This window comes from Lynx canadensis, chromosome D1 (assembly GCF_007474595.2).
Source record: "Lynx canadensis isolate LIC74 chromosome D1, mLynCan4.pri.v2, whole genome shotgun sequence".
Lineage (NCBI taxonomy): Eukaryota > Metazoa > Chordata > Mammalia > Carnivora > Felidae > Lynx > Lynx canadensis.
Genome location: NC_044312.2, coordinates 57,266,223 through 57,286,317, shown reverse-complemented (window position 1 = coordinate 57,286,317; position 20,095 = coordinate 57,266,223). Strand labels below are relative to the sequence as shown.

The 20,095-nt window shown below is 41.3% G+C and overlaps 1 protein-coding gene across 2 annotated transcripts in view; it reads right to left on the bottom strand.

The window, feature by feature from the left end:
* XRRA1 (X-ray radiation resistance associated 1) overlaps positions 1-20,095 on the bottom strand; it is a 61,535-nt gene that overhangs the window by 18,881 nt on the left and 22,559 nt on the right. For both annotated transcript variants that reach the window (XM_030332163.2, XM_030332164.2), the window contains 5 exons: positions 19,413-19,546; positions 8,271-8,399; positions 7,329-7,546; positions 3,621-3,661; positions 1,079-1,204 (listed from right to left, as the gene is read on the bottom strand). In XM_030332163.2, coding sequence (XP_030188023.1) covers positions 1,079-1,204; positions 3,621-3,661; positions 7,329-7,546; positions 8,271-8,399; positions 19,413-19,546 — 648 coding nt within the window. The remainder of the gene's footprint in view (positions 1-1,078; positions 1,205-3,620; positions 3,662-7,328; positions 7,547-8,270; positions 8,400-19,412; positions 19,547-20,095) is intronic.

Sequence of the window (20,095 nt, the reverse complement as noted above, 5' to 3'; positions counted from 1 at the left end):
AGAAATCAAGTTATGAGCAGAAATTAATGAAATGGGAAAAGAGATAAGTAGAGAAATCCAGTGAAACCAGCAGCTGGTTTTTTTTTAAGTCAAAAAAAGGGATAACTTCTAACTATTTTGGATCAATAAAAGACAAATGACCAATTTCAAGAATGAGAGGGGACCCATAATACATCTATGGGCCACTGATTTTTGACAAGGGTGAGAAGACCATTCAATGGAGAAAGAATAGTCTTTTCAATAAATGGTGCTAAGGAAACTACATATCCACATACAAAAGAATGAGGTTTGACCCCTATCTCATACCACATCTCAAGATTAACTCAAAATGAATCAAAGACCTGAATTTCAAAGCTAAAATTATAAAACTCTTAGGAAGAAACACTTGAAGAATTTGGCTGTACCAACTGCTTGCCTTAGAAGGAGTGTAAGCAGAGTTCCTTCAAAGTTGCCTACACTTCAGACTTGAGTAGAGCTCAGTTGGTGGCGTTTACAGAAGTCAAACAGAACATGGATATTGGAAAAATATGTTACCATAAAACATGCAGGAGAAACATGTTAAATGTGTCCCATGGACTTTACATCTGCTGTTCCTATAAGCTAGAATATTTCTCACTTCACTCCTCCTCACACTTCACCTCATTAAACTGATAAAGCACCGCTCTCTCAAGAACCTTCCCTGATCCCAAATACTAGGTTAGACTACCCCTGTCATATACTTCATAGCACTTTGAATTTCTTCATAACACTATGCATGCTTATACTGAGACTATTTGTGCTATATCAGTCTTCCCTATGGGTGACAAGCTCCAAAAGGCAAGCGGCCCAATCTTTCTTTGAGCTGCTGTATACCTAGTATCTAGCATAGAGCCTGGCACGTGGTATTAGATAAATATCTGGGACTGAATGGATGGACTTCTGCCTTGGCCTACACTCTCCACTTCTCCCACCCTGAGAATTCCTGAGCTCACATATCTGTAATGCAGGGAACTCTAAGGCTGGCCTTCAGGCCAGAGCAGATCGCATCCCATCCTCCCATCTGTGCCCCTGAAGAAATAGGCAGAGAGCAGAGAGTCACCTTGTTGTAGGCCAGGCTAAGGTACCTCAGCTCTGGAAAGGGCGGGGCCAGCGTCTGGTTTCTGGCCTTCAGTGACTTCACGGGAAGAATCTTGAATATGGGAGGAAGTGCACATACCTTGGTTTCCTTAGAAGGAAAAAAAGGTCTATGTCAAAATGTCCCAAAGATAAGAAGCTGAATGCTGCCAAGACATTCTAGAGAGGGTTGGCCAAAAGAGGCATCTAGGGTCACAACGGGAGATGTTACCAAGGGCCCAGAGTTCTGGCTTCAAGTTCTCTGAGGTCACATGATGAGCTGATTCTCTGGCCCCCAAAGTTCCAGTTTCAAGTTCTATGAGGCCAAATGACAATACAGCAGTGGTGTAGGCTTAGAGGTTTTCTGCCCCTACCTCTCACTTTCTGCCCTTTGGCAGCTTATTCTGAAATGGCCCTTCTCTACAGTTGGGCTAAAATTTCTGCAAATGGCAAAAGGACAGGTGCTTGCATTTTATTATTTTTTAAAAAAATTTTTAACGTTTATTTATTTTTGAGAAAGAGAGAGAGAGAGACAAAGACAGAGCATAACCAGGGCAGAGGCAGAGAGAGAGGGAGACAGAGAATCCGAAGCAGGCTCCAGGCTCTGGGCTGTCAGCACAGAGTCCGACACAGGGCTTGAACCCACGGACTGTGAGATCATGACCTGAGCTGAAGTCGGATGCTCAACCGGCTGAGCCACCCAGATACCCCAATATTTTAAAGTAGACTTTTCCTAGTGGGGAGATGGAGAGCAGGAGTAACCTGAGCCTGTTAGGCTAGCTCACATCCTACTGTGGAGGCTCTTCATTCCAGGATAAATCAATAGCTAAGTCCTGGAGGACTTCAAGCAGGCCTCCGGGCCTGAATGTGGCCTGTTGCATCTGGGTCACTTGCAGAGTCATGGTTTCTCAGTACAGCCCAGCCTGCCTCAGGATCAACATGTTTCATTAAGCAGAAAATGGAAGTTACTGGGTCAACCATGCCTACAAATCACTCACTGATTCCTTAAGTTGGATGGGACCAAAGGAAATGACAGGGTAGATGCTGGGCTAATAACTGAGTTCAAGTGAACTAGATTCTGTTCTAAGCTCCATTAATCACTGTGTAATCTTGAGCAAGTCACTTAAATTTTCCTTTTTCATTCAGTGAACATTAGCAGAGCACCTACTTGGGGTCAAGTGTTTTGTGCTCTCCTAGGCTCTAACTTGTACTGAGTGGGACAGGTAAGTCACGGGTGAGAGCAAAACAAAAACCAGTGATAGGGGTTGGGAATTTCCATTTTCTGGGACCCTCCTAGACCTCACATTATGTGTCTTTTCATTTGGCTGGTCCTCATTTATACCCTTTATAGTAAAACTGTAATCATAAAGATAGGGCTTTCCTGAGTTCTAAGAGTTGTTCTACTAAATTATTGAGCCTGTAAAGGCCGTGGGAACTCCAGAATTTGTAGCCAGTTTGTTATAAGCGTGAATAGCTCACTTGCAGCTAGCATCTGAAGTAAAGGAAGTCCTGTTGGGCACTGTGCCCTTAACTTGTGGGGTCTGTGCTACCTCCAGACAGAATTGTGCTGCACTGTCATTCCTATGACTTACTTTGACTAACAGAATGTGGCAGAAGTGCTACTGTTTGAATTTCAGAGCCCTGCAATTCATCCTCACTCTCTTGGAACCCGAAGGCCACCATGTTGTAAAGAAGTCCTTAATAAATACTTCATGTAGATGCCAGGCCATACCAGTTGTCCATGAACCCAGGCCCCAGGGAACCAGCCAGCTGCATGAATGAGCCCTGGAAAAACCAGCAGAACCACCTCACCAGCCCAAACATTTGTGAGAATAAATTGCTATTGTTTAAAGTAATTGTTGGGTTGGTTTGTTATATGCCAATTGTTAACTGATATAATTTCTCACCCAGTTTTATCTGTGGGGAGGGAGTGAATGTACTGAGCTGCCTTTCAAGGATGCAGGTTGGCTAAATGTATAGTTGTACTTCTTATTGTAAATGCATCCATCAATATTTAGTGCATCAGTCCTCATGAGCTTGGTTAGTAGTTATCTAACCCTGAGAGAAAAACCAATTTTCTGTCCAGAAGAAAATCAAGTATCTAAGCCTATGACACCAGTGCTACCCCAGATTAGACCCCAGATGGTAGTATACTTGGCAAGGATCAGTCTAGCTTTTGGGGGCTCTTATTAGGGAGCCGCCAGGCTTCATCTTGGTGGCAGCCTCATTTCAATGCCAGCTTGCCCACCTGAGGCCCCAACCATTACTACTGAACACATCTGAGAACAGTGAAAGCGAGCTTGTTGGCTGTGTGAGGCCAGGGACTGGACTGTCTAGTCTACCACTATATGTTTCTAGACCAGCACAGTGCTGGGCACACACTAAGTACTCAGTAAGTATCTGTTCACTGAATGGGCTTCTTCAGTGTGATATATATAAATGTCTCTCATGGCTTTATTAGCTTACTTTTGTGTATTAAAATTAATGTTCTAACTCAAGGGCACAAATATAAAACAGGCAGTTCCTACCTCAGAGGTTGAAAATCCAGGGTAAGATGAGAACACAACCTCTGAAACAAAAGAGAAATAACAGAGGTTGGTGAGAGCACGGATTGCCCCCAGAGAGGCTGGGGTCTGGGTCTCTCATCCACTGTGTACAGCAGGGGTCCCCCCAGAGGGGTTCCCATTGGTTCACATCTCTAATGCTAACTGGGAAGAGGAGCTGGCTGTGATACCTGTCAGGTAGTGAGGTGCACTCAGAATAAAATCCAAATTCCTTGGCCAGGCCTCTGAGGTCCTGCCTGATCTGGCTCCTGTCTACTTCTCCAATCTTATCTCCTGCTATCCTGCCCCTCACTCACTATATTTCAGCCATGTTGACCTTCCTTCTGACTTTGCAACATGTGAGAGCTCTTACTGAGCCGGCGGTCAGTATTGATCAGACTGTGTTAGAAGAAAGAAATGTATATAAATGATATTCTGTCAAAGGATTTGAAAATATCCTGTTATGTTAGTAGAAACAGAATATATTAAGACAGTGAATCCAGAAGAGATACTAAGAATAACCAGCAGCATGGTAGTAAGGAAGAGGCTGTGGAGTCATTTCATTCTTGGCACCATCAGAATGAGATGAGCCAATAAATATCTGAGTTCAACCATAAATCTAAGCATCTTCTTGGACTGGATCCTGTGCAGGCACTACTCACCTCTGCCCTGGCTAACAGGACCTCTTCCACACATTAATGGTATTATACTAATAAAGTTTACCTGAAAATGAAGTAAACGATAATAGGGGTAGAACACCACATGGCCCAAACAACTTCTCCTACGACAAGTGTCTGGAAAGGATTTGGGGATAAGTTTATACAAGAAACAAAGTAGGAGTTAGCAAGAGGATGGGCAATTGTTGCAAGTATGGTTGCTCAAAAGCGATTCCCTGGGGAGACATATCTAGAAAGATGAGCTACAGCACACTCTGCATGAACGTATATCCTCTGCCTATAATCTCCGGTTAGAAAGGTTACTGGATACGAGTTCAAAATTTCTATGTACTAGCAACAAACAGGCAGAAATGTAATATGAAAAAGCAATACCAATGACAATACCATGGAAAAAGACCAAATACATAGAAATAAATCTAACGAAAGATATGCAAGATCTCACCACGGGAGACTACAAAGCACTGATGAGAACAATTTCAAAAGACCTAAAACATGGTGGGATATATTACTTTGATAAATTAAAAAGCCCAGTATTGTAAAAATATAAATTCACTCCAAATTGGTCTATAGGATCACTACAATTCTAATCAAAATCCCAGCAGGATATTGTGTGGAAACTGACAAGATGATTCTAAAATTTATATGTAAATTCAAAGGCTTTATAATAGTTATAGCAATTCTGAAGAGCAACAACATAGCTGGAGAACTTCACTATCAGTTCTCAAAACATATTAAAAAGCTATAGCACTTTAGACACATACAGACCCTGCCTTACCATAAAACCTCTCTTACAACTCAGTGGGGAAAAGGATATAGTCTTTTCAACAAGTGCTGTTGAGTCAATTAGATATCCATCTAAAAAAGTAAACTGACTCTACTTCACATCATATACAAAACTTCTAGACAGATCATAGACCAAAATGTAAAAACTAAAATAATCAAGCTTCCAAAAGAAAATATGGGAAAATATCTTAATGGTTTCAGACAGATAAAAAATTCTTGAAAAGGAAACAAAAAGAACTAACCATTAAAGATTGAACTGAACTTCATTAAAATAAAGAACTTTTATTTATCAAAATTCACCATTAGAAACATGAAAAAGGAGGCTACATACAGACTGGGAAAATATTTTTCTAATATTTAGGTCTACAAAGAACTTGTATCCAGCATATATAAAGAACTCAAGCAAATCAACAAGAAAAGAAAAATATAACCCAACAAGAAAAATATAACCCGATTTAAATACAGGCAAAGACTTGATTAGGCACTGCCAAAAGAGGATATGGGTCAAAGTGACCCATAAACATATGAAAGGTACGTAAGATCATTAGTCACTTAAGAAATGCAAACTAGGGGTGTCTGGGTGGACATTGAAAACACCAAGAATTAAAACAGAACTTGTTGGGGTGCCTGGGTTGCTCAGTCAGTTCCAGCTCATGTCATGATCCCAGGGTCACAGGATCAATCCGCACGTTGGTCTCCATGCTGAGTGTGGAGCCTGCTTAAGATTCTCTCTCTCTCTCTCTCTCTCTCTCTCTCTCTGCCCTTTTACCTTGCTCAAGCTCACTCACTGTCTTTAAAAGAAAAAAAAAATCATTAAATAATGCAAATTAAAGCCACAATAAGAAACTACTACCTACCTACCCCAAATAGGTAGAATTAAAAAGACTGACATTACCAAGTGTTTGTGTGGATATGGAGTAACTGGAAGTGAAATTCTCTTACATTAATATGGGGATTAAAACTGGTACAACTGCATTGGAAAAATACTTAGAAGTACTAAATAATGTTAAACATACTTTTGAATTCCATTCCTGGGTATATACTCAACAGACAATGGGTGCTTAAGCCTACCAAAAGATATAAAAGTTATAGTAGTTTTATCCATAATAGCCTCAAACTCAAAATAACCAAAATGTCTATTAACAGTAAAAAGGGTAAATAACTTGGAAAAAATACGAGAAATGAAAAATAGTGAACTACCAATATATGCAACAACATGAACGAATCTGACAGACATAATGTTGAGTGAAATAAATCAGACACAAAGAGCATATGCTGTATAATTCCATATTCATAAATTTCAAATCACGCCAAACCTATCTTTGGTGATAGAAGTCAAAATGGGATGCTGGAAATGCTCTATATTGTAATATGGGTGGTGGTTAAAAGGAGATATACATGTAAAATTCAAGATCTATACAGTATTTCTATATTTTTACTTTATGTTGGTTACTTCTCAATTTAAAATAAATATTTAAAAAACCCACTGTGGTATTGGCACAGTAATAGATCAATAGAACAGAATATATAATCCAGAAATATACTCATGCATTAAAGAGATTTTGGTTTATAATAAAGGTGACATTCCTTTTCTTTTCTGCCTCTAGTATTGCCTTTTGGACATGATTCTTGGCCCTGTGGTAGTGATCTTGAGACCTCAATTGGAATCAACCTACAAAGATAAACAAGCAGGCCAAGGATGGCAGCAAAGAGGATGGAAAGAACCTGAATCTCTTGAGAACATCAATGTACCCCAGAATTAGCCATCTCTGGAAAGCCTAACTTCAGAGTTTCTTGTTATTAGAGATTTTTTAAAATTTTATTTCAGAGAGAGAGAATGCATGCGTGCATGCAAGCAAGCAGGGGAGGGGCAGAGAGAGGGGGAGAGAGAGAATCTTAAGCAGGCTCTGTGCTGATGCAGGGCTTGATCTCACAACCCTGAGATAATGACCTGAGCTGAAATCAAGAGTTGGACGCTTAGCCAACTGAGCCACCCAGGTGCCCCTTGTTATTTGAGATTTTTAAAAATTTACTTTTAATTGGATTTTAAAAACACCTTAATGGAGAATCAGTTAGGAAGCCATTGAAATAATTCATGGGATACTTCCACCTCCCCAGGCCCAGCAGCTTCAGTGCAGCAGCTCCTCAAGGAGTCACAGATTTTCAAAATAAACTGTTGGTAGCTTATTCCCACCATGGGGCTAGAGTCTCTGGAATAAGGGGCACCACTCACCTGTCCGGTCAACATCCTTTTTCATGGGCAGTACAGTATAATCCGGTTGTTCATCTGAGTCCTCAAACATCCACGACTTGGGCTGCAGCATGGATTGGGGCACTTTCTGGGGACTCCCCCTGCCTCTAGCCCAGTCCCCTGACCCGTCTTGGAGCTGAACCTGCTGTAGGTACGGGATCCGGAAAATCCTGTTTTGGTCCAGGCTTAATTTCTTCAGTCTTTAATTAAGGAAAGTGAATACAGAATCACAGCAATAATGATACCTCAGGAGCATTTACCTAGCAACTTTAGGGAAAGAACATGAACTCAGGCTTGGACCCTTACTCCTTGTGTGACCTGGAGCCAGTGACTTACCCTCTCTGGACTCAATATCCCTATCTCTAAAATGGGGATGATAGTTAATAACTTTCAAGGCTCCAGTGAAGTTTAATTAGACAATGTAAATGGCTCTACACAAAGTAGCATGCAGTAAATGGTAACTGACTCCAAAATAAATTTTCCAGGGATCTAAAGCTTAACCATTTAAATGCCAGCATTTAAAAAATAATAATAATAAATAAATGCCAGTATTTTCATTATTTAAATAGGTAGAATATAGCAGTTAATTCTTATCTTTCTGATTCTGGTTTGGTTTTGGTTTTTTTTTTTCTGTCTCCTCTCTCAGGGGTCAGGACTCTATCTCTGGTAATATCTCTTTTTATCCTCCCTTCTCTTTGCCACTTCTAATCTAGTCACTTGATCAGAAATGTCCTACTGATGCCCCACTTTTACGGCTGAGCTAAAGCTCAGAGGGGAGAAATGGATTATCTGTGACCACACAGCAGAGGTAAGTAGTGGAACTGGGATTTCAACTCAGGCCTTTTGGATTCCAAAGCAGCACTCAGGGTGTGGGCCAGGTTGGCAGTGGTAGGGGGTCCTTCAGAGAGAGGAGTGTGGCTTTACCTTCTGAGCCCGGCCAGGCTGGCAAAGCAATTGGGGCTGGAGAGCTTGTTGTCATCCAGCATCAGTGTCTCCAGCACTGGGAACCTCAGGATGTACCTCTTGTTCGTCAGTGATGTTACAGATGCCTCCCTGTAAGTGCAAGGATCCTGGGTAATGAGCAAGGGCAGGGAACAAACTCCACCATCCCCAAGAAGTAGGAATGGGAATAGGAATGGAGATGGAGAACAGGAAATCAATCAAGAGATATAACCACCTTGGGAACCCTCTTTAGTGTCCCACAGAGGTCCCTGTAGAGAAGGACTGGAAGGTGTAATTCCCTCCCCAACTGACCCCTTCCCCAAATCCTACTCACACATACAGTCTACTGTATGGAGAAAGGTTGCACACATCCACAGATGGACTCAGTGAGACCCAACTGGGGCAGGATGGGGTGCACTAGTAATGCTCATGGAAAATACCAGAGTGAATAAGGCATGCCCAAGTTGGGGGAAAACATTCTGAAGAAAGAATACTGCACAAATTTGGGTCAGGTCAGACTCCTGGGTATGCTGTGTCACCCTAAGGATTGGTAACTATGGGATCACCAGAAGACAAACCCCTTGGCATGGACCACAGCTTTGGTCCATGTGGGGTAAGGTAGGCTGGCTGCAGTGAGGCTCTCTTCTAAAGCAACTTAATAAAAAGCACATATCAGTAAGGAGTTGAGAAGTCTCTTTTTAAACTCAAACTCTCTGAGGAGACCCAGAAACACCTGAGAGTGGAATTTAATGGGCTGAGATCCTGAATCACACAGGCAGGGCAGGAAGTCAGGGCATTTTAGGTACTACCATTAATGTGGCCTCGTTTGTGCCTCTAGATGGATAAGACCTATGTAATTCTTTTTTATTTTTTTCCAACTTAAAAAAAAGATTTTATATTTTTAGGTAATCTCTACACCCAATGTGGGGTTCAAACCTATAACCCCAAGATCAAGAGTTCCATGCTCTACCAACTGAACCAACCAGGTGCCCCTTTTTAAGTACACAAACACAGATGACTCAAATCATGTTTTCAGTTCTCCCTCCAACTCCTTCCTCTCCATATACCCAAATTAAACACTCAATATACTCAACAAAGGATGAAAGAAGCCTTTAGTTCATGGTATTTGAAGGTCACAGGTGATTGTTTTCTTCTCCTGAAAAGACCAACTTTCATGCACTAAATTTTTAATCTCTACCTGAGAGCAATTACAGGAGGGTGCACAGCAGCTCTGTTGATTTATAATTAATTGACCAATCTTTTTCACTCCAGTGAGATGTGAAACAGCTACAAAATAAGCCTTCGAAAAATTTCTCTTACATTCCATAATGAAGGAGGTAGCTCTGTCCTGTCTTTTGTGACAAGTTATCGTGTTTTGCCTTTTAAAAGCTGTACCCTAATTATAACATAGAAAAGCCTAATTTTGTCTCTAATACTGATGTCTTAAAATAGGGGGGCAGTCAGTAGGTGGGTAAGGAGGACAAGAAGCGAGGCTGCAGAGGAAAGTGTCAGGCTCTCCAATGGAGTCCTTCTCATGGCAGTTTTGGTAGAAGAGCTCTTTGAAGTGGCAGGAGTCTATCAGTATGGAGAGGCTGAAGTTTCCAGCTGTTCAGAGTGGTGCTATTTTTATTATACCTTCTCTTGCCAAAAGGAATTTAATACCATTTAAAATACAACAGATTTGACTTAATTTTTTTAGAAGCTAAGAGTGTGCCCCAGTGATTGGATTCAGGAATGGGAATTTGTGTGCCATATTAAGGAAGCATGGGAATGGGGACCAGCAGCCCTAGGCTGTGGCTCTGGTGCTGCTGCTGCTGCTTTGCTTGCTGGGTGACTTCTACCTGGTGTCCAGCATCTCTGGTCCTGGTCAGTTCCCCTATCTACATGATGAAAGAGGATTTCTTTTACTTTACATTGTAAGACTTCTGATTAAGCCAAAAATATTGCAGAACAGACTGGACCAAGAGCTGCAGTAAAACAGATGAAATTTAGCAAGTTGTAATGCCCATTAAAATGTCAGATCAGCTCCTATGATACAGAAAACCCACAGTGCAACCCAGGATGAGAGAGACATGGCTTCACAACTCGCTTGTGTAAAAGAGCACTTATGATGTGGCTGCTAAAGATCTGGTGCTCTTTTAGGCATTTTTAGGAAAACAGTGCTTAGAAAAAAGGAGGTAACCATCCCCCTCTGCCCCGTGCTGGTCAAGTCTGAGAGAGATGACACGTATGGTCCAAGGGGGAAAAGGAACAGGCTTAATGGGAGAGCCAAAGTCTCAGATGTCAATCAAAACATGTAATAGGACAGGCTAATGATGGGAGTAGGTCAGATATCCCCCTAACTCACCCAGACAGAGATAAAGTGTGATCTATCCAGAAATGGAGACACAAATAGTCCAAAATAAATGAGGTATATGGTGAAATGGAAAAAAGTCAAGAGAAAGGATGGAGAAGCAGAGTCAGGTCATGAAAAGCCTTGTGATCAATGTTAATGGAGTTTATCTTTAGAACACTGGGAAGCTGCTGAAGGACTTCAAGTAGAGCAGTGATCGAATCAGATGTGCATTTTAGGAACATCCCTCTGGCTGATGGTAAGGTGGGTGTGTTGGGAGGTGATCAAGAGAAAGAAACATTTGACAGATCCTTAGCTGTATCCCAAGTAGCATGGGCTGTGCTGATTTGCTGCAGTGAGACTGAACAGGAGGACAACAGAAATGGCCAAGTTTGAGAAACATTTAGAAAGTACAATTCACAGCATCTGGTGACTGAGTGGATGTGAGTGAGGGAAGAATACAGGCTGATGCCCACATTTCTCACTCAGACAACTGCACTGCTGATGGAGAGCAGTGCCCATCACTGAGGCCAGGGACACGGGAGGAGATCTTGGCATGGGCATACGCATGATGACTTTGATATAATAAGTAAAAGATATGGGCTCATAGCTCAGAAGATGGATGTGAAGTAGAGAAATAAAGAAGACTTGGGAGGGATGAAACTATCAAGATTATAAAGATTAATAAAAACAGTGGGTTGAGAGTAGAAAACTGGGGACGATCAACATTTAAGAGGCTGGCAGAAGAAGAGGAATCTAAAGAGCATTTTGAGTGTAGGAAGACAAATGGGAAGAAAATAACAGTAATACTTGTTTGGAGCCTCATAGCTTTCAAAGCACAATTATTTCAATTGATATCCTGATGTAAGTAGGAGTGCATTTATTTTACCCATCTTATAAAGAAATAGAAGGACATAGTGGTGGAGACTTGCCTTACTGTATGCAACAAGGCGTCCCACTGAAAACAACTAAAATGATGAATAAAACATAAAAAGAAAAAGATTATTTATTTTTTTAAATTTTTAAATGTTTGTTTATTCTCTCTCTCTCTCTCTTTAAGAGAGAGAGAAAGAGAAAGAGATAGACAAAGACAGCATGAAGGGGGAAGGGCAGAGAGAGAGGGAGACATACAATCTGAAGCAGGCTCCAAGCAGGCTCCAGGCACACAGCCCGATGTGGGGCTCGAACTCATAAACTGCAAGATCATGACCTGAGCCTGAGCCACCCAGGCGCCCCAAAAGATTCATCATTTAAAAACACATAAAAGATGTGAAGACAGTAAAGTAGTAGTACCAAAATATAAAAGTCAAGACAGAAACCAAGCACAAGAAGCCATGTTTGCCTTGAGGACACTTGCTGATCTTGTCAAAACAGAAGGTGGGGCATGTAATTGGAGACCCCCTACACGAATGTAGGATCCTAAAGAGATATATCCTCAGGAGAGAGGGAACTAGCACTAAACCCATGCCCCTCATCCCACAGCTAGAAGAAAACTGCCTTGGGGTGAAAAGAAAGGAAGGGGGAGGGCAGACTGGTCCTCTTGCAAAATTACAGCCCAAATTTGTATCATCAGAGTGGTTCAGAGAATATCCAGCTAGTTTAGTTTAGTTTAAAATGGTTTCATACTGAGTGTTCCTAGGCACCTGGCCAAAATAAATGGAAAGGTTTACGGTATCGCAGACTAACTCATGTAGGCCAACTATCCCTTGAGTATGAACTAGAAAATCCAGACAAAATATATATATTAAAAACAACTGGGATGTCTGGCTGGCTCAGTTAGTAGAGCATGTGACTCTTGATCTCAGGGTTGTGAGTTCAAGCCCCATGTTGAACATGGAGCCTACTTAAAAAAAACAAAACAAAACAAATTTCTTTAAGGCATGTGGGAACTAACAACCTGTGAAAATTCAGGGGGCTCGGATTTGGAAAAAGAAGGAAACTCAAAGGGGATCTTGTAAAATTTGGGGTCTCTTTTTCCCTAGGGCTATCTATCTGCTGACTCCAGAAGTGGCAGAGAGGTTGAGATGCTGAGCAGAGATTCTAACAACTATGCTAGTCTAGAGGCCAAAAATTAGATTCCAGGGTATGCCACAGAAGGGAAGCCCTGATAAACTGCCCCTACCTTAAATTAGGACATTGAAGGACTAAATCCTAGGAGGAAGTGTGAACTAGAAACAGTGTGGTCCTTGCAGAGACTGAAGACTAGCTTCAGATAATTAAGCATGAATTATATATATACAAAAAGTCTAGAGTTGGTGAGAAAAAAATTATTTGAGTTGCCCAGAGGTCACGGCGTCTCATACAGTTTCCTGATTATTTACCTTTAAATTAAAACTAATTAGACTTAAATAAAAGTAAAAATTCAGTTTTTCAGTCACAATGATCACATTTCAAGTGCTCAACATGACTAGTGGCTACCATATTGAACAATGCAGATATAGAACACTATCAACACTGCAGAAAATTCTGACAGTCCTAAATTAGGCCTTTCAAGGATTACCAGACAATATCTGCAAATTGGTGTTAATATCTGGGGATATGAAAGGCATGGTGGTCTATCATTCAAAGTAGGGGATTACAAAGGTCAGGTGGAAGAATGGAAATTTAGCCTGTGAATGAACCCAGTGAAGTCATCAACTTACATCGTGGTTATCTCCCCAGTTCCTGAAAATATAGTTATTTTTTGAATGTATAATTAGAATAGACATACTAAGCAACCAACAGAATAACCACATTTGTTTACTGACCAAAAAGTGAGAGCTATTATATAAGGCAGGGACAGATTGAAGCCTGAGGAATTTTGCTTCTAGAACAGTAAACCTAAAGTTATTCCACATCCCTGAGGTAACTACAGAGATTACTGTCATCACTAAAGACAAGAAAGGTAAAAGGATACTGAGTCTTATGATATTCCTGTTAAACTTGTTTGTCTTATGTAGAAGACAGGTCTTGAAGAATGACTATAGCTTACTGCAGGCTTAATCAAGTGGTGACTCCAATTTTAGCTGCTGTTCCACATGTGGACTCTTCTTACTGTAGCACATCAATACAGCCCCTGGTGCTTGGGATTCAGCTAAGGACCTATCAAATATTGCCTTCTCCTTACCAAACAACAAGAACTACCAGAAACAGTCTGCTTTTGTCTGACTGGGATAACAGTACATCTTTGTCCTCTTCTCCCAGGGCAACATCAACTCTTTATGTTTACCATAATCTATTACATCTACCACCAATCTATTTTGGTATTCCACAAAACATCATGTTGATTGGACCTGATGGGCAATAAGTTGCAAATACTCTAGATGATTTAGTAAGATGCATGTGTGTCAAAGGATGGAGGGAACCCCCATCTCCAGTTCAAGGAACTACTACCTTCATTAATTTTCTTGTTGTCCAGGTATCTGGAACATGTTGGGATATACCTCCAACGTGAAAGACATAATCCTTCACCTTGCACCACCTGTTACTTACGAAAAAGGCACAAAGCTTTGTTGACCTTTTCGGACTTTGGAAGTGATGCATAAAACATCTGTGCCAATCTAACCCTTACTGAGTATCCCATGAGGATGCCAGTTTTGTGTGAGGCTCAGAGCAAAACAAGGCTCTGCAACAGGTCCAACTGCATGAATTGTTCTCTGGGCATTATGTCCTTGGCCAATGGCATTGGGCAATATGACTCAATAGGTCCAACTATGCTCTAAGTGTCTAAGGCAAAAAGGTGTGCTATACAGTACAGGGTTACATCCTGGTTTTCAAGGACAGTTTGAGTTTTCACCTGTTATCCCAAAATAATTAATAGTGTTCCTTTTCCCTCTCAAATATATCCTGGTTTGGATGAGAAGTTACGTGGCCTCTCTATGAATGGAGCCTTTTATAGGTGTCAATTGCAGAATCATTTTTGAGCAAAGTTATGCCGATTCTGTGAACAACTATTTTCCTTTTGAAAAACAGTTTCTGCCTTACTGCCCCATGTTGGTAAAGACTGAACACCTGGTCACAGGAACACTTAGTGGCCATGTGACCTGAGTGGCTCATCATGAACTGAATGTGTCACAGAATTCCCTCATCAAGTGAAGTAATATGTGAGATCTGGCTCAAGCAAGTCTGGAAAAATTGCATGAATGAATATGGCTTTGGTTCCAATGATGCCTACTCCTGCTGTACTATTACCTCTCCATCAACCCACAACTAAGAGTCTATGAGCAGTTAATGTAGGAGAGAGCCCCCAGCTGGGTTTACAAATGATTGTGCATGACATTCTGACACTAAAGAAAGACTACTGCAGTATTACAACTTTACAGGGGGGTGTCTCTGAAAGACAGGGGAAGAGGAACCCTCCCAAGAGGTAAAACTTAGGGCAATATATCTATTTGCTTGGTTTATGCTGATTCATGGGCAGTGGCTGATGGTTTAGCTGAATAGTCAAAGCTTGGAAAAAATACTGTGAAACTGCTGACAGAGAGGTCTAAGGGGCAATTATGTGAATGGACCTCTCAGAATGGACAGAGAGTTTGAGGATTATTTGTATCCCATGTGAATGTTTCCCAAAGATGATCCACTCAGAGGAGACTCAATGATCAAGTGGACAAGATGACCCATTTCACAAAGTCAGTTGGGTCTCTCTCCTTGGATACCCTAGTACTTGCAAAATGCCCTTAGCACAGGCATGGAGGCTACACACATCCCCTCACCAAAGCAGATCTGGTCATCATTCCTGCTGAGTACCTAAGATGCCAACAGCAGAAGCCAACGTTAAGCCCCTAACATGGCACCATTTCTGAAAGAATTAGCCAGCCATCTAGTGGGAAGATGACTGTGGGCACCTTCCTTCATAAAAGGAGCAGTAATTTGTTTTGTTTACTGGAATGAATACGTACTTTGGACATGGATTTGCATTCCCTGACCACAATATTCTTCCAGCATCACCATCTGGAGAATTACAGAATGTCTTATTCATTATCCTGGTGCCTCACATACAATTGCTTCTAACCATGGAACACATGTGATAGCAAATGAGTACAATAATGAGTTTGTAAACATGTAATTCACTTTTTTACCATGTACCTCATGATGTAGAAGTAGCTGATCTAAAAGGTAAAATAGGTTTGTTTGTTTTTTAACAACTCATTGATTGCACCAGCTAGACCACCCCCTGTGAAGTGGGCACTCTGACTTACAGGAAGGGGTATCATATAAACCAGCAACCAATAATGATGCTATTTTTTTTTCATAACTAGAACATAGGATCTAGCAATTAATGGAAGGAAATGAGAACAGATCCTCTTACAGTTATCCACTTCCAGAATTGTTGCCTCCATTCCTGCAAGTAGAATCTTAGTTGCCTAGGGAGGAATGCTTTTACAGGGACACAAAGAACAGTTTCTCTTAACTAAAAGCTGAGATTGCTGCTGGCCACTTGGGTTCCTCATTCCACTAAACCAACAGGCAGGAAACAAGGAGTTTACTATATTGGCTGAGTGATTGATACTGATTGTCAAAAGTAGGTATGATCGCTGTTATACCATGAGGACAGAATATGATTAGAATACAGGGAGTTACAAGGTGTTCCTCTTGGAAGTGTCCTCTCCATTAGTCAAAGTAAATGGAATTTCTGCAAGATGAAAAGAGTTTTGAAGACAGATGGTGGTGGGGATAGGACAATGATGTGAACATACTTAAGTGAACACCACTGCACATTTGAAAATGGTTAGGATGGTAAATTTTATGTTATGTGTATGTTACCACAATTTTAAAAAGCATTAATAGAAGACTACAACCCAATAAAAAAGCATTAATAACTTTGATCCTTCAGGAATGAATGTTTGGGATACTACACCAGTTAAAGAGTCCAAACAGCCAAGATGCTGGATAAGGAAGAAGGGGACATTAAATAGGTGATGGAATAAGGATTTATAAATATGTACTATGGCCTCCTGACCAATTAAGAAAAGAACATTATAGCAAATGTGTATATTTTCTTTCTAGCTTGCTGTGTGTGTGCATGTGTGTGCGTGCATGTGTGCGTACGTGCGTGCGTGTGTGTATGTGTGCATGTGTATAAATTGCTAGTGGTGAATGACTCTGCAGCTTAGTTTTTAGGTTATAAAATATTCAGGTGGCACTGTGACTGCTTTAGAAGACAGAGTAATATCATCCAGAGATGGATATGGTGAGTGATGGAACTATGTCTCATCCTTTTAGAGAAAAGGGTAAAAGTGTCCTCACTAAGAGGAAAAAAATTCCTTCATGTAAGCTGAAGGTATACTGTGGTTGCTACTGTTATATGAAAATTAAATTTGGAGAGAAGGAGGAGAGTAGATGTTGGGTTTCCAAGGGGTGGGTGACACCAGTCATCTGCCTATTTGCTCTTAACCTTTATTCCTTTCCTCTGTGTTCTGCTATGTATTGTAAGGGGCCAGAGCCACCCTTAAACTACGCTTCCCAGGTCACCTTCCCAACTGGCTTCCAGTGAGATATTGCCAAGGGAGGGATTGGTGAGACTGGAAGACCAAAACAGGTGGAACAACAACTATCTTATTTGGTTCCTGACAGCTTGCTGGTAGCAGCAGTACAAAAACAGGTGGTTTTAACAGCAGCATCTGTGCTGGCAGAGGTTCCAGCCCTGACTGAGGCAGCACATCTGCAGCAGATCTACAACTATAGCACTTTTACAACTTTTAGACCTAAAAGCCCAGCAGCAAGGATGGGGCGCCTGGGTGGCTCAGTCGGTTAAGTGCCCAACTTCAGCTCAGGTCATGTCGGGCTCTGTGCTGACAGCACAGAGCCTGGAGCCTGCTTTGGATTCTCTCTCTCTCTCTCTCTCTCTCTCTCTCTGCCCCTTCCCCCACTCATATTCTCTCTCTCTCAAAAATAAACAAACATTGAAAAAAAAATTAAAGCCCAGCAGCAGGGATAGGCTTGTAGGCCCCAGTCCAGCAGTGTGAACAGCTTCTGATCTCTTGAGTATCAACCTTCTTCCTTTTTGCTCTTTCCATACCCCTCTTCTCCATTGTGCTCTTCCAGCCCTTCTACCACCTATGTAACCAATTCCCTCCATTTATTATTGCTAATATTTAGGTGTAATAAAGGTACTCTGATTGGTTTTTTTCAAGCGTCCTTATCTTTTAGAACTGTACACTGGATTATTTACAGATGAAACCACATGAATCTGCTATATTCATTTATGGCTGGATACACTTGAGATTTTTCTTAAGAATAATCTAAGGTTGGGTGTGGTGGGGATATATGTGAAACATGATTGGCTATGACCTCAGAACTGTCAGACAATAATTGCTGGGTGATGGGTAAATGGAGGTTCATTTTGCCATTGACTCTGCTTCTATGTGTGTTTGGAATTGTCCATAATGAAATGCCACCTATTATCTCTCCCCACTAAAAACAATGAACTACTCTCCATTTGCAATACCTCAAGTGGTTTTTATATTCCTGACTGATACGTGTCTGGTCATAAAGAAAAACTGGTGAAGATGAAGCCAACACTGAGGGAAAAAAAGATCACAACTGTATCCAGCCATAAGTGAATCCAGCACTCACCTTAGCACTTACAGGTACATGAGCCAATAAATTCCCTTTTTGTATAAGCTAGTTTGAGTTGATTTCTGTCACTTGCAAACAAAAGGAGCCTAATGAAATCCCTAACATAATGATCACTATCATTGTCCTAACCCCTTGAGAAACTAACCAACCACTTTCATCTCTGTAATCTCCATCACATCTACCATCATCACAATAAACATTATCACCCTGACTTTCACCTTCACCATCTCTGAATTGGTTAACATCCACTGAATACTTTCTTGTGCAAAAGCACTAGATCATCATCCAGATGCTTCAGATCAAAGATAAGTAAGACAGGGCCTCTGCCCTCACAGTGCTCACAATCTATTTGGGAGACTATATGTATATCATCCATTTATCTATTATACATATATTTATGTATATTTATAAGGTGTAAGTCACAATAGAATGTACTAAGTTCTAAAGTAAGAAGGAAAACATTAAATTCAACAGATACTTAGAGAAGGGAGGAAGAAGTATGGTCTAAAACAGTCAGGGAAGCCTTCTGGTAAGGAAAGGAGGAGGGCCTGAGCAGGCCCTTGGAATACATGCAGAGTCTACATAAGAAAAGAACATAATGGCCATAAGCATGGTCTCTAGACCATGCTTAAATTCTGACTCAGCCACTTATTAGCAGTTATTTAACATATCTGTGCCTCAATTTCCTCATCTATAAAAGAGGGATAATAATAGGACACCTATTTCATAGGATTGTTGTGAGGATCAAATGAGTTAATATGTATATGTGCTGAGAACCATGTCTGGCACATAGTAAGCACTATGTATATGGCATTATTACGAACAGAGAAAGGACTGGTACATTCTGGTCAGAAAGCATGGCCTGAACAAAGGTGCAAAATGGTAACATACAAAGCATAGTAGGTTTGTGAAGGGGAAAAGTCTGGCAAGAGCAATGTCCACAATTTACCCATGACCAATCAGAGGTAGGGAAAGGGACTTGTTAGATACCTGAACGTCTCCTAATAGCATAGAGGAGTGTGAGGCCACCCATCTGAGGCCTAGTCATTCTTTGGGTCCCTGCTTCCATGACTGTCTTTCTTAGGAACTTCAGTCAGTAGCATTTTCGCTGCTTTGAGCACTTACAGCCTGTCTTTATAGCACTTCTGAGCTGCTCTGGGCTATTTCTTTGCATAACTTGCACCCAAAGGTTCATGAGGGAACACGTGGCATGGACCTTAGAATGTAGAACTTACTGTTCTGTGACAGCCAAATTGAGTGGCAGGGAAGTGAGCCCATTGCCTGTGAGGAGCAGGACACGGAGGTGTGGCAGAATCCCCAGATCACAAATGGCCTCTGCAGTCAGGCTGTTAAAGGAAAGGTCCAGGAACTATGGTACAAAGATAAAAGATGGGAGAGTAGAAGCACTATGCATGACAACGATGCTCATATGTGAGGTGGAAGCTAACTACTTTTTTTTTTTTTTTTTAACCTTCTGGGCAGCCCCATCACTCACAAGCCTAAAACCCTCTTGATTCCCTGGATTAACATTCAAGGCCTATTACAGTCCTTTCCCAGCCTATTTTCTAGCTTTAGCTCCCACTGCAAATCTTGATTTGTCCTGTGGTGCTGACCAAAGTGACATCTTTCCCATTCCCTGCATCATCCCACCTAGAGATAACTGCTTGAGCTTTTCACTCAACCAGGAATGCCCTTTCTCCCATGTGTCTGAATCCAAGCCCCAAAAGGGCAACTCAAAAGCTGCATCCTTATAAAATCTTTCCTAATCCCCCAGCCAGATGGAATCTCTCTCTCCCCTGACGTTAAGTGCTTTATCTAGGGGTACTTCTCACAGTCAACCAGGTATCTGATAGTTGGATACACATCTTAAGAATAGGGATATTGGTACATGGATGTACCTAGCATAGTCCTGGCACAT